The following is a 12,968-nucleotide window of genomic DNA, read 5'->3' as shown; positions in this document are numbered from 1 at the left end:
CATATTAGAGTTAGCCACGGGAGTTTTAGGCGACTTGTCACATTCTTGGAGACAAGATGTACATAAGGAATTTGAGATTATATTACATAACATAAGCGCTATTTTTAAATTAATAAACTACCTTGCGTTTCGAGCAGCCGCAAAAGTAATAATACCTCTAAATACTTTATTATAGAGTATATAGCTCAGCAATTTTCAATAATTAAGAAAAGAGTTTACTATATTAAACAGTAAGTTTAATTTTTCAGTTAATTTATATAATTTTTAATTATTTTTTTTCGGAATTATAAGACCCTATATTATATAATAAAAAATAAAATTGACGGTGGTTTCTAGAAATAGCTATTCATCAGTTAGATTCTTTAAATTTTCTGTCTTATAACTTACTAAAATAGATCTTAAATAATTATAACACGTTATTGCATTATTGTTACGATTAAACACATTATCTTGAGCACCTAATTCCGCCTACCCTGAAGTCAACTCTTAGATAAAAGGCTTGCTCCCGGTGGGGAGCTTTGCTGTCTTGTCATACTCTTTAAAGAAAGGCGCGCCTTGCGTCCCTTTTGTCGGTTCGGGTTTTTTAACCTGTTTTTTTTTTTGGTTTTCTTTGGTAATTTTATTGGTTAATTCTTTCACTTTGTCACATTTTATTTCTTTTATTATAAATTGTACTCAATAGTCTATTTTACACATTTATTATACTTCGAATTTTTTGGAGTGCTTTGTAAACTTCATGGAACCCTAACGGCTTTTAAGTCGTAACAAATATTGGATGATTACTGTCCCTTTAACTTATAAGAGAAGTTTCGATGCTCTAACCTGAAAATTTTAGAGTAATATGACAAAATAGAAAATCTCACCAAAGTTAACCTAACGAATAAAGCTAAAAAAAATATATACCAACAAATTTCAAAGTTGCATAAAAAAGGAAGTTAACTGTCCTAGTATACTTTTAATTCGCCCTAGATCCCTTAAAATAATTTGTGGTAGATAGAAAAGGTTTTCTAAGTAAAAGATAGTTTTAAATTTTGAGGGCTTCTACATCTTTTTTAAAGTAAATAAATTGTATCTAAGTAGCTTTGTTTCATTTAACTTCATACATATAGAGTTTTTTTTCTTCGTTCTTTTTTGGTGAATTTATTCTTTCATGTCGTTGCTTTATAACTTTGTGTTCTATATAAAAGCGCACCCTGATAAAAAAAAATTCTTACAGAAGCCTTAAAGCAAGCGCTTGAAATTTTTTGTGGATTAATTTTTTTTTCCAGTGTCAATAATATATAGACGCAATATTTTCCAATAATTTAAAAGAAGTTTTAACAAAATTACTTAACTATGTAAAAACACTACAAATTTACAAAGAATACATACATGATATATTCTTTCATATCACTACACACTAGGCTGACTTCAATGAGGGTACGCTCATTGTGGGTGGCCCTAAAGTTTGGTAGCCCACTTGTGTGTCGTTCATGTTTGATATTTATTCTTTGCTATCATTTTAGAGCGTGTAGACGTTTTATATGTCGTTAGATTTTTTTAAATAGCAATGATCGTAAATTATAAGACTTTATATCTGGCTCCTTATATTAAGTTTTTACAGAGACATAATCCTCTACAATTTAAAAGTATTAAAAGGACCTACATATTTTTTATAAACAACCCCAGTATTTATAACACTAAACGTGGCTTTAAAATTATTAAAATAGACTTAAAAAGTAGAAGCCTTTCTATAAGTAGCCTGCAAGTTTCCTCCGCAGTACACCCTATCATTATATATAGGATCGACAATTTCGGTTTACTTGAACTAAAATCAATAAAAGTTTGTCGAAGAGATATAGTTACTCGCCCTCACTTTTACCCAGTTACCCATTTAGATATTAAAGAGAATATTACCCACTCTGATCGTCTTGACCAAAATAAGAGCCGGAAAGACCTCGACGTAATACGGTTATCTTTTTTTATAATACCTTTTTTTTTGTTTAAAGAATATTTCATCTTCACAAGTTTTTATTAGATTATTCGAATTGTTATGTTCTAATATGTAATTCCTATAACCTTGTTACCTTTATATTTATCCATAGCTCTATTCTTGGCTACCTATGGCCTAAAAGGCAGCCACTTTTAAAGGTCAGAATCATCTTTGCTTTAGGTTGCTTAATATTGGCCAAGGTTAATTACTAAAGTGTTTGTCAAGAACTTTATTTTATTACTCTTCTACAGCTTCTCAATATTCAAGTACCCATCTTTTTTAAAGAGGCTGTGGATGCTTTAAACCATCCCGAGGAAACCCCGAATCTGGAAATTGGCCTTTCTCTTTTTACCGGAGCTGGCACTTTGTTACTTGGATGTTTGTTTAAACTATATGGAAAGTTTTTTTTTTCTTTTTTGTCCTAACGGTATATTTGATAGACGGAATTGCTCGTGTACTTGCTTCTTTTTTTAACGAACTTCGGAATGCGCTCTTTGCTAAGGTGTAGTTTATTATAATACTTCTCTAACTTTTAAAGTATAAAAATACATACTTTGTTATTGGAACTAGTTGCAGTTGTTTCTTCTGTCAGTATTAAATATTAATATTGTTTACAACTTAAATAGTTGAACATTTACTTTCTATACGGTTGTTATAGTTTTTTAGGTATTTTTATTTATGCGGCAGTTCCTTTGTGATGGTTGCAGTTTTGAAGTAATAAAGTTTTGTGAGTTTTAAAAATTTCATCCAGATGTATATTAACTCGTGAAGACTCTAAATAGTTGTGGTCTACTTTTTAATTTTATACACCAGAAAATTACTTGCTATACTAAAGGTGGCTCAAAACAGCGTTCGAAGACTATCGAAGGATGCTTTTCTGCATTTGCATTCTCTCGACTTGCAGTGGCATCTGTCCCGCCAGACGGGTTCCGTTTCCCGTGCAATCGAGCGAGGGACCAGGTGCTCTCTTTTTTTTGAAGTATACTCGCCTTTTCTTATATACTTTGAGTCAGTAAGATTTAGTATTATTGAGCTAGAAAGGTTAGTTATGTTTATTTGCTCTTATAATCGCTTTGTTTACTCATATTACCAACGTTAACCTCATATATTTATTATGTGCCGCTTATGTAGAGGTATACAGTTTTTATTGAATTCGGTGTTGTTCAACATTGTCCCTACTGCTTTTGAAATTGCTCTTGTCTCAGGAGTTCTGGTACACTTGCAATGGTGACGTTCATGTTAGTTATAGACACGTGCTCTGGTGTACGATAATTTCCAAGGAACTTTTACTGTGCTCTTGTGATATGCTGTGACATCCCCGTAATAGTGATAATAATAACCGTTCATTCGGCAGACGCGTAACTTTGGGTCTTCCTACGCTTTGATTACTTGTGCCTGCATAGGAACTTATACCGCCTTCACTTTGGCTGTGACGCAGTGGCGGTACTGCTATTGAATGATTGTTAAGTCCGCCGGCGTAACTGGTTCTTATTTTGGTCTGCTTAGCACAAAATTTCGGCGTGAAATGAATCGCGCAGACAATCTCTGGTTTGTTATTAATACTGATACTACTTCGTACGCTTGACACGAACATACTGTTTTTTAACAGTGGAGCTCGTGCTTTAGACTCTTTACTAAATTACGAGACTGTTAAGGTCCATCCTCTGCACACCAGCACAAGCCTCTTTGTAATAACGTTCTCTTTAGTATTTTAACAATGAAAAACACGAGGGAGAGCGCTATGACCAGGTAGCTATCACTGCCAATTGCTTGTTCATTTGTTCCCTACGCTACTTTTACTGAGGCGTTGGCCATGTACGAAGAAGCCTCCTTGAAAACAGCCACTTCATTAGCCCTGCTTAACTTTGGGCAAAACGCGATTTTTTCTGTTTCCTTATCAGTTATGATGTTTCTGAGCGCGCATAGCATCTATTGCGGTATTCCCACGTGGTTCCTGCTGGTTTTATGAGTCACGCTCGCCCTAGGGACTATGACAATTGGGGACCTGGTCATGGTCAACGGGCTGCTCTTCCAGCTCTCTTTCCCCCTTAACTTCCTCGGTATTTACTACTCGTACGTTTGAACAGGAATGAGAGGTGATTGGTGACGCTTTTGGTGTTTTAGGAAGTGTTTATCGGGAGATGCGCCAGTCCTTAACGGATATGAACGCACTACTTTCGATCAAAGAAATGCGACCGATAATTTCCGTAGGCTTTTGCAGTATAGACTGCTATGAGGAGTATATACAATATTCTCGGATTGCAGATCTCTAAGCGTGGGAGGGCTCTAGAAACTTTGAGGGGAAACGTGGTGTTCGAAAATGTTTGTTTTTCATACTCTCCAGGTGTAGTTGATAGGCCTTATCTCTGAATATTCGATATGGTGTTATCTTTATCGCGTTAAACTCGTTACTATAAGGCCACGAGGTCTTACGTGACCTGAGCTTCGAGATTCCAGGTGGGAAGAGAGTAGCTTTTGTCGGAAGCAGCGGTTCTGGGTACCACTGTGTTATCTCGAGTGCAGCTTTATAGTTTTCTAAAACAACGTATGTCATGGAGAAAGTCGACAATTCTTCGCCTTTTATATCGTTTTTACGATCCCTCTTCTGGAAGAATATATTTGGATGGGACGCCCCTCCCCGAGCTCGACATTCAGTGGTTAAGAGAAGCAGTTGGCGTTATTCCACAGGTACCTCCTTCCAGCGCGCTGCTCTGAATTATTTTTACTGCTTTGCGAAGGACTGCGTCTTGTTTAATGATACAATTCTCTACAACATTCATTACGGAGCCCCTAACAAGCCGGAAGAGTATTTATTTGGCTTCATTTAAACCACTTGCGCTAATAATTCGGCTAGAGACGTAAAGAAGGCTATTTTCTTAGCAGACATTAGTAGCCTGACGGGCCGCCTACCAGATGGTACACCCCTTTAGATGCGTTATGGAAGCCTCCTAACGCTACTAAACAGGCTATAGCACTATTGTCGGAGAGCGCGGCTTAAAATTGTCTGGCGGGGAAAAGCAACGGATAGCAATTGCACGCACGCTTCTCAAAGATCCAAAGTACCTTCTGTTTCTTTTTACTTCTTCAGTTTCATGCAGTGAAACTAAAAGAACCACAGGATCCTCCTCTGCGATGAGGCGACTTCTGCGCTGGACAGTGTGACAGAGCAGCGCATTCTTAGCAGCCTGAAAAGCGCTGCACAGAAGCGTATTTTTTTTTATCGTTTAAGTCATTAACATTTTTTAACAAGTTCCTCTCCTACTGGGGAAGGCACTACTCTTTTCATTGCACACCGGCTGTCCACCATTACCGACTGCGACATTATTTTCTTTATGAGGTCTCTCTCTTTCCCCTTTACCCCAATTAAAGGGCCTTGTACTTAAAAGCTTTCCGTTCACAATGGAGGAATGGAAGAGTAACCGAAAAAGGCAACCACGAAGAACTGCTTTTTCTCGGTTTACCTATTTTTCTTTTCTACTACTGGCTATCTCGCGGTCTAATACTTAACTAGACGGCGAATATGCCGATCTTTGGCGCCGGCAGAACAAAGCACATCCTTAAAAGAATAGGGAGTGACTCCCTTCATTTTAATAAATAAAGCATAATGAAAGGTTTTTTCCCCCCTGTACTTCAAAGTTATTTCAAAACTTTTGACTATTGTACTTGTCCCTGTGGAAAGAAGCCGTTATGCACTACTCAAGGCACAGTTTTACACAAAACCGCACCAGCAGTCCTAGTTCCTTCTCCTTCCGCTTTCGCGCCCTCTCCAGCTCTTCGAAGCCTCCCGTCTTCTTTAGATTCACTTTTCCCTTGAACTAATTAAAATAATGACTACAATGCACTTCGTAAGCGACGGTACCATGTTCAGGTCTTTAGCGAAGCGCACGACCGGATCTGCTTCTCTCTCAAACTCCTTCCTCTTCTTCATCTTCTGCTCCATTTCCTCAACTGCTCGCACCCTTGCCTCATTGTTGACACGTGTAAACGAGATCTCGTCCATCAGGCCCTCTACCGCCTCATCCACGTCACTCGCCGCCATTATAATTGGCACGTCAAACTCTTTCTTAGCGCGGCAGAATTGAATCTCCTCGATCTGTCGGCAATACACACGTGACTACTGAAAGGCGTCGATGTTTTGGTGCGGCTGTTGTACCATATCGACGATCCTATCATATATTTCCTCAACATCGCAAAGGAGGTTGTTGGTGTCTACCGAGAGCACATCCTTCTCCGCCTTTATGTCTGCCTGTTACAGCAAGCACTCGTTGTCATCAGAACACGATTAAAGGTGGTCAGCAAACCTCCTCCTGGGCCCACAGTTTCTTAAAACGGTCAATTGTCTGATCGTATTTTTTGTTGGCGGCGTTGAACTTTGCTTCGAAGGCGCAGAAACGCGTACTGATTGCGTCGTGCACGGCCTCTGAAGGTCTGACCTGCATTGAGCTTGAACGCGGCTATTCATAAAAGGCGGCGTCTGAAGAGACCTTTCTTTTGGTCATGTCCAAGTGGATGTCTTTGACGAGAAGCTCAAAGTCCTTGACCTCGCTTTCCACCTCCTTTCCTACCCGGAGAATGTCGACTTTGCTCTTACAAGAAAGGTTTTTTTATTATTATTAGAGAGTATTATAATAGCAGTGACTACTTTTTGTAGCTGGAAGCGTTTCACCTGCAGCGGAGTCATGGAAAGAGCCATATTTTGTAACACCTGCTCAGAAAAAAGTTTTCAAGAAGGCTAGCAGGAAGCCTTTTTACTAAAGTACTACTTTCTTTATTTCCTCGTCCAGTTCTTTCTTGTAACTCTCGTGCTCGTCCCTTGTTATTTGCTTGCAGATAGCCACATCCCTACGCAACTGCTGCAGCTGGTACTTCTGTTCCTTGAGCTCGGCTAGCGATAAACCTGGTCGGCCCTACAAATACCACGTGACGATGAGGCACGGAACTAGAAAGGAAATGAGCGGTCAAACTTTGGGACTGCCACTTGGTGAGAAAAGCGTTTGCTGGCTCCGCGCAACCACCGCACCCTGTTCGCCCGTCGATACTATACAAAGCGTGTTCAGGCAATGGTGATTAAGCCATACGACCAATACTATGCAAACTAACAAAGTCTCATATGGTCTTTAACGACGTCGAAACCCCGCTCCAGTTTTTGATTGAGCTCTTCCAATTTGAGTGCCACGTTGGTAACCGGACGGTTGAGGCGAACTTCACATCCCTCGCTTATTTCGCCGTAGTCTGTCACTTCATAACTGACACCCGAAGTCGGGTCTGCGAGGAGTTTTGGGGCAACCGGCGATAATTTTTAAGGAAAAGCAAAGGCAACCTCGCAAATAAACTTTGGGGAAGGGCATGGGAAACTGGTGGGTTGGAAATATTGTCTTGAAAAGTTTCTGCAGTTCGGTCTCGCAACGCACTCCTGAGAAAGAAACCTTTTAAGAGCGATGGGCGTGAATACACGAGCTCAGGGTTTATATGGGTAACAGCTACCTTTTTTGTTTCTCCTTCGTCCGTAATAAAAAGTCTGGCAATATCAACAGGCGCACTTGCCTTAAGCGTAAAAAATGTTAAAGGGAGGGGAGCAGCAGTTGGTTGGAAAAACGTCATACGTCTGGGTTCGTCCTATCATAGACGAGCTGTACCTTGTGGTGGGCAATTTAGTTGTTTTAGATAGTAGTTTTTATATTCAAGCTGACACCTGCTGGCCTGCCAAAAGTTTTTTGATTGGCTGCACGCTGGCCATTGTAAATCTACGAGATTCTACATGCAAAGTGATTCTCGAATGCGAAGAACGAAATGTGTTCTCCTACGACCTTGAGCTGTCTGGTTTTCGACGTCGGCGTCCACTTTTCTCCGCATTGTCCGCATTCGTTCTTTTAATCTCAATTTTTTAACTGTGAAGCTGCTCTCAGCACAAAGAAGGCAAAGCAGCTAATCATAAGATCACCCTGTGAGGCATCCATCTGTGCGTCCGCCGAGGCCACTGGTGCTATTGTAACTTCCTCTGAAACGTCAAGCAGAAGGAAGCATCGTTAATTTACTAAAGGGTATACGGAACAGCAATGCACCGATGCCCAAGGCGGTCGGGGTCTGGAGGGGGTCGACGATCGTCTCGTCTGTGAGCCCTGAGAAGCAAATAGCTCAGAAGGAGCAGGTGTGAGCGCGGGGCCACTGCATTCGCACCGAGTTTTTCGTCCTCCTTCTTATGCTCAATAGCTGCAAGCCGGGCATCCTCGCATATCCCTCTCTGCTGCTGGCGTATGGCGGCTTTAATTTTACGCAACCTGAAAGCTATTGATGATGATGAAATCGTAAACTATAGGAAGTTCTTGGCATCCAGTGGATATACCTTGAATGGCGGAAAAGCGGTTTTCTAACCTGTCCGCCGGCATGTCTCGGATAAAAAGTTTGCTTTTCCCAATTGCATACTTTAAATAATTAAAAAGTGAAGAGACGAAAGCATGTAACTGGGAACCTCCCCCTCCCCCATCTGAAGCTCTTTCATTATATAATCGCATTTCTTGTGGGGGGCCCAGTTAGAGGAAGCCAGTTCGTTCCGCTTGTCTTCGGGGAGAACTATGATGTACCTGCGAGTATATGTTTTGTAAACTCGTCGCTCCAAAGGAGGCAGGCAAACCTTTTCAGAAATTCAGTAAAGGTGTAACGGACGGGGTATCCCGTTTTTCTTATTTGAATGGTGTCCAGCATGCCGACACTTCTCATTTGTTGAAGCAAGTATGAATCAACAAATGTATTAGGAACTAGAAAATTTAAACTACGGAAGTTATGGACTCGCTTAGAGTGGAAGGTGACTTAACTCTGCTCTGGATTTGGTTTTAAACAGCGAATAAAGAAGGGATTTGTACTTCTAAGCATATCTAGCAATGCAGTTAATGATTTCTGTGGGGAAATTCCTGCATTACTACCTATAAATCATTATCGCCCATTCAGACTACCTTAAATTGAGCAGAGATTGTGACAGGTGCGCGGGTGGGACGACCGCTCTCAGGCGCACCTTTCAAATAAGGTATCTTAGTATTGCAGAAACGCATTGTAAGATAAGAAAAGCCAACCAAACATCGAAGGTCTTCGTTGCGGCGCGATACCACCAGCGAGTGCTTCTACGAAGATGGCTTGCAGAAGAAGGTTATTAGAGGTATTGATCAACGTCCGAACCTGCAGCGGGACTCGGGGGTAATAATCACTCAGTTAAACTACATTAAAAAAAAGACCTCGGTAGGTGTACTCTCAATATTCTTATCAATCCAGTTAACAACGTCGTAAGTGACCTGGAGGAGCCTAAGCTAAATTCAAGGGTGGCATGCAGTATACCGACCTTTCCCGCGTAGTGCTTGATTACAAATGCGTGACGTCTTTTCTTGTCCTTAGCAAAGTTGGGATGTTTTTTGTGATTTTGCTCAACTCCGTGCATGAAACTACAAATACATTAAACGCTTAACACTCAACTATAAGATAATACCCAAGGAATACATACTGATCTATCGAGCCGGTTGCAATTTTAGTCTGGTCATCAAGAAGGTCAAAGATCCCTAAAACAAAATTTGTATTCCTCCTGCAGCTCAAGAATGGATAAGGGACTAACCGATCCTTTGCCCGGCTATAAGTTCCAAGCAGGCGACATTGTCAACATACTGTATGGGTTTCACCTTAAGTTCTTCTTCCTTTATGGAAGACTAATTACAAATGCCTAGTGATTAAGTAAGTATAGGCCCACTTTATACTGTTCCTGCTCAATTTTGAATATATATTCGTTAAACAAGTTTTGCAATGCTTCGTTGGCGTAATTGATGCAGAACTGCTCTAAGCAATTGTACTGAAGAGAACACCGCTCATAAGCAAAGTCGCCGAACCCAGGCAAAGCGCATGTATCACCTTGAAAATTTCAAAGCCAAAAATATCGAGAATCCCGATAAAATAAGAGGGCGTCTCCACGCACATGTTGTCGTTTAATCTTCCAATAAATAATTTTATGGTAATGCGATTATAATTAAATTTACAAAGCGGCTGTAAACAGAAGTAGCACACACTAATCTGGTTCAGTCAAGTCAGCTATTAGCTCCCATCATAAAACCCAATTACCAGAATGCACGAGAATTTGTGTGCTTAATATTTTTATCAAGTTTTATAAAACTCTTCAGAATGGAACACATGCAAAGAAAAAGTACCTCGCTACTACCCATTTAAACAAGCGTGCGTACACGGACTTGCAGAATGTGTTGCGAGTGTCAATAGCCTTCAAGATTACATATATGAACTTCTTTAAGCCAGAGAATGGGTGCTCTCTCTATCTCACCTCCTTTATTCTACGAGGGTTGGTGTACACTTCCTTACCGACGACAGTAACACGAGTTAAAAACAGCTGCTCCAAAAGTGAGGGATCTAACTCCAGCAGTTCAGCAGCATAAACAAGCGCTGAGAAAGCAAAAAAGTAACAATGAACTCGATTGTAAGCAAATTGGCGGCAACGTTTTTCATCCAGCAAGCGAATGACAGATTCGTTCGCCCCACTCTCGAATTTTATGTTCCTGGAAACGGGGAAAAGCAGTGTAAGGGGAGGCAAGAGAGAGATGGCGACCCTGGCTTACCCCAAATGTAATATGGAGGCCACTATTTTCCACAAGCTTTCAATGAAGACCGGCGACAAAAAAAGTTCGAGAGAGGTCTGCCGATCGTAGAAGACGGTAACTTCCCGACAGGCATGGAACTCTCTAAACCTTTAGCTCGATGTAGTCTGCCACATCGTCCAGCCCAGGATCAGTCACACAACAGCCCATGCTTGTGTAAAAGAAGTCATTGGCCGTCATGCCCGTCAGCCTTAGAGCCGCTTCCAATAAAATGCAAGCTATATTTACTGAAGGAAAGAGAAGTGGACGAACGACCTTTTTCGGGAGGCGCCGCGCCATGCAGCAGTCGATAGAATATGTGATAATTTCTCTCACCGAAGGAGTGGTGTATAATTCTAGTCTGCAAATATCGACAGTAAACTTTAAAAGGAGAAACAAAAAGTTAATTATAAAAGACCAACTTTTTCGAGTAGATAATCGCAAAATTTTGCTCCGAAGAATGCGCCCAGCGAATCAAACTGGAGCTCCGTGAACTTTCCCTTCAAGAGGAACGCAGTGGGTTAACTGGCGGGCACAGTAAAGTTAAATGTTTTTTTACAAAGCGGGAAGAATTCTTGTTGTGCACAGTTTTGGCGTTACCGAAACTTTCCAAGATCGGATTAGCATGCAAAACCTTTTTATAGACCGGCTCTTCCGCTGAGTTCACCTGATATACCAATTAATAAAGGGCCGGCCGAAGACAAGTTTAGTGCAATTCAAATAAAAGTTATTAGAATTGCTAAGAGAAAAAAGCGCAACATGAACATTATTTAAAAAATCCTACGAGTTGAGGCGCTGTCATTTCGATGGGCGACGGGCAGATAGCCGCATAATATTCCAAAATCTTTTTCATGGCCTCCGTTTTTCCTGCGCCGGATTCACCGCTGTAGGCATGTTACCAGACATACGCGATGAGCATGTTCAGCGGTAATAGCTTGCCTTATTAAAAAAGTCTGGTTCTGCTGTGCGCCCATCATGGAGGCATATGCCTTTTCAGCGAGAGCAAAAATGTGAGGAGGCTGTTAATAAAAAATTAGTTGAATAGCTGCTTGTCCAAAGGGGACATCACCTTCTCTTGGAGTGTTTTTCCTCTAAACGACTTCGGCTCGTCGTATAAACCTGATATTTTATAGTTGAGTATGTAAAGAACTAAGATTCTGTGTTGCGTCTTAAACCTAAAAGACGCTTAAAAGGGTTTACGCTAACCAGTACGCTTCCAATGTAAGTCTGTTAAGATTAATAAAGAAGATTAGTAATAAATAAATTGAAAATAAGACCCAACTACTTTTATTAAGCATATTATGGTGTAAGCATGTAATGCTTAAACTGTCTAACATCAACTGCTTGTGCTTTTTAAATGGTTCTTAGTAAGCCAGAAGAGTATTTTTAACAAAAAAAAATATGCAAAAATTTTAGGGTAGCATAAATTACGAAAATCCTGTCGTTTTGAAAGCGGATCATAAGATTATGCAAAACAGATTTCTCGTTCAACCGAGAAATTCCGGTCATATCAGCAAAGCCATACTTAATATTATCACTCTGGAAAAATTTCTTAAAAAAAAATTTTTTTTATGTGGTATGAATTTTTACATCATATGAGTTACTTTGGAAAGGCTCCCTAAATTTATCTTCTAGTTCTGATATGTAAAAAAACTTGCAATAAAACCAATATAAAAAGTGAACGAAATAACACCAATATATATATTTCAACTTTATAAAAATAAGTTTTTTTTACATAAAATTAAATTTAAAACTAAAAGTTATAAATTACTATCAAGATTCAAGGAGGAAACATCAATCCCTTCTAAGTCAAAATGGGAAAGATCTATTCCCTGCTGTATAAAGTCGTTAAAAAAAATATGTTTTATTATTATATCCTTTACCGCAGACATGATAAGCCTATCAATAATAATTCTCAAAATTCTCTCTCAGTTAAGAGTTATTTTGTAAAAGAACGTTTCTTTATACTAAGTGATAAACGCTTCTTTAATCCTACGGCGCTTTTCACTCGCACTCAAGGTTCTTGCAAGCAAAACCTCTACAGTAAGCTTCTTAAGTTCCGTTTACTCTTTCCAAATTAAGCAAACCAAACGATTTTAATTGATACTCCACCAACTCAAAGTTTACTACAGTTAACACCTTAAAAAAGTAATTATTTTTTTTAGCTTTAGGGATAGCGATTGCTTTTTAAAGCTGTTTTAAAAAAATTATATGATCGTAAAATAGCTTTTATTAATAACTACTGCTTTATATTTATAATACCATTATTTTTAATAATCAGTGAACATTGTTAATACAGCTTCATTTACATTAAAGAGAAAATCAACAATGTAACTCTAAGGTGAGAAGTCACTTATTTTACAAAAAATTTAGAGAAT

The 12,968-nt window shown here is 39.5% G+C and overlaps 4 protein-coding genes across 5 annotated transcripts; 1 reads left to right on the top strand and 3 right to left on the bottom strand.

Moving 5' to 3' along the window:
• The first annotated feature begins 1,549 nt into the window (after positions 1 to 1,549).
• Positions 1,550 to 5,545, top strand: LOC135146244 (uncharacterized). Its single transcript, XM_064078403.1, has 23 exons — positions 1,550 to 1,950; positions 2,085 to 2,172; positions 2,224 to 2,350; positions 2,413 to 2,474; positions 2,808 to 2,932; positions 3,104 to 3,185; positions 3,327 to 3,415; positions 3,479 to 3,520; positions 3,582 to 3,627; positions 3,680 to 3,721; positions 3,777 to 3,909; positions 3,958 to 4,032; positions 4,097 to 4,179; positions 4,238 to 4,316; positions 4,391 to 4,469; positions 4,531 to 4,660; positions 4,711 to 4,778; positions 4,827 to 4,888; positions 4,938 to 5,031; positions 5,091 to 5,179; positions 5,243 to 5,309; positions 5,378 to 5,427; positions 5,484 to 5,545. The coding sequence occupies exons 1-23, from the start codon at positions 1,550 to 1,552 to the stop codon at positions 5,531 to 5,533; spliced, it is 2,163 nt and encodes a 720-aa protein (XP_063934473.1). The 3' UTR covers positions 5,534 to 5,545.
• A 7-nt stretch (positions 5,546 to 5,552) lies between these two features.
• LOC135146232 (uncharacterized) lies at positions 5,553 to 8,831 on the bottom strand. Of its 2 annotated transcripts, XM_064078393.1 has the most exons (22): positions 8,785 to 8,831; positions 8,604 to 8,681; positions 8,442 to 8,553; positions 8,316 to 8,394; positions 8,150 to 8,257; positions 8,035 to 8,091; positions 7,914 to 7,970; positions 7,780 to 7,860; positions 7,665 to 7,726; positions 7,576 to 7,608; positions 7,457 to 7,516; positions 7,293 to 7,398; positions 7,073 to 7,237; positions 6,937 to 7,010; positions 6,736 to 6,879; positions 6,615 to 6,677; positions 6,457 to 6,558; positions 6,274 to 6,405; positions 6,126 to 6,218; positions 5,832 to 6,065; positions 5,698 to 5,781; positions 5,553 to 5,641 (listed from the first exon to the last, which is right to left on the bottom strand). In XM_064078393.1, exons 2-22 carry the CDS (start codon positions 8,672 to 8,674, stop codon positions 5,627 to 5,629), a joined length of 1,932 nt encoding a protein of 643 aa, XP_063934463.1. In that variant the 5' UTR covers positions 8,675 to 8,681; positions 8,785 to 8,831; the 3' UTR covers positions 5,553 to 5,626. The 2 variants fall into 2 exon arrangements, with proteins under 2 accessions (XP_063934463.1, XP_063934462.1); XM_064078392.1 differs by lacking the exon at positions 8,785 to 8,831 and having other exon boundaries at positions 8,604 to 8,771.
• A 39-nt stretch (positions 8,832 to 8,870) lies between these two features.
• On the bottom strand, positions 8,871 to 11,447 carry LOC135146234 (uncharacterized). The gene is made up of 17 exons (XM_064078394.1): positions 11,375 to 11,447; positions 11,150 to 11,257; positions 11,013 to 11,090; positions 10,867 to 10,951; positions 10,702 to 10,811; positions 10,573 to 10,649; positions 10,454 to 10,512; positions 10,281 to 10,399; positions 10,153 to 10,220; positions 9,860 to 9,938; positions 9,702 to 9,800; positions 9,570 to 9,648; positions 9,462 to 9,516; positions 9,303 to 9,402; positions 9,199 to 9,255; positions 9,040 to 9,142; positions 8,871 to 8,981 (listed from the first exon to the last, which is right to left on the bottom strand). The coding sequence occupies exons 1-17, from the start codon at positions 11,441 to 11,443 to the stop codon at positions 8,914 to 8,916; spliced, it is 1,413 nt and encodes a 470-aa protein (XP_063934464.1). The 5' UTR covers positions 11,444 to 11,447; the 3' UTR covers positions 8,871 to 8,913.
• A 21-nt stretch (positions 11,448 to 11,468) lies between these two features.
• Positions 11,469 to 12,537, bottom strand: LOC135146241 (uncharacterized). The gene is made up of 7 exons (XM_064078402.1): positions 12,474 to 12,537; positions 12,362 to 12,422; positions 12,181 to 12,227; positions 12,022 to 12,129; positions 11,766 to 11,817; positions 11,660 to 11,709; positions 11,469 to 11,609 (listed from the first exon to the last, which is right to left on the bottom strand). The coding sequence occupies exons 1-7, from the start codon at positions 12,480 to 12,482 to the stop codon at positions 11,469 to 11,471; spliced, it is 468 nt and encodes a 155-aa protein (XP_063934472.1). The 5' UTR covers positions 12,483 to 12,537.
• Positions 12,538 to 12,968: the final 431 nt, after the last annotated feature.

This window comes from Zophobas morio, unplaced genomic scaffold (assembly GCF_036711695.1).
Source record: "Zophobas morio isolate AGI-343-1 ecotype UQ-CSIRO unplaced genomic scaffold, CSIRO_AGI_Zmor_V1 ptg000216l, whole genome shotgun sequence".
Classification (NCBI taxonomy): domain Eukaryota; kingdom Metazoa; phylum Arthropoda; class Insecta; order Coleoptera; family Tenebrionidae; genus Zophobas; species Zophobas morio.
Note: the sequence above shows the minus strand (reverse complement) of the source record. Positions and strands in the feature narration are given on the sequence as shown.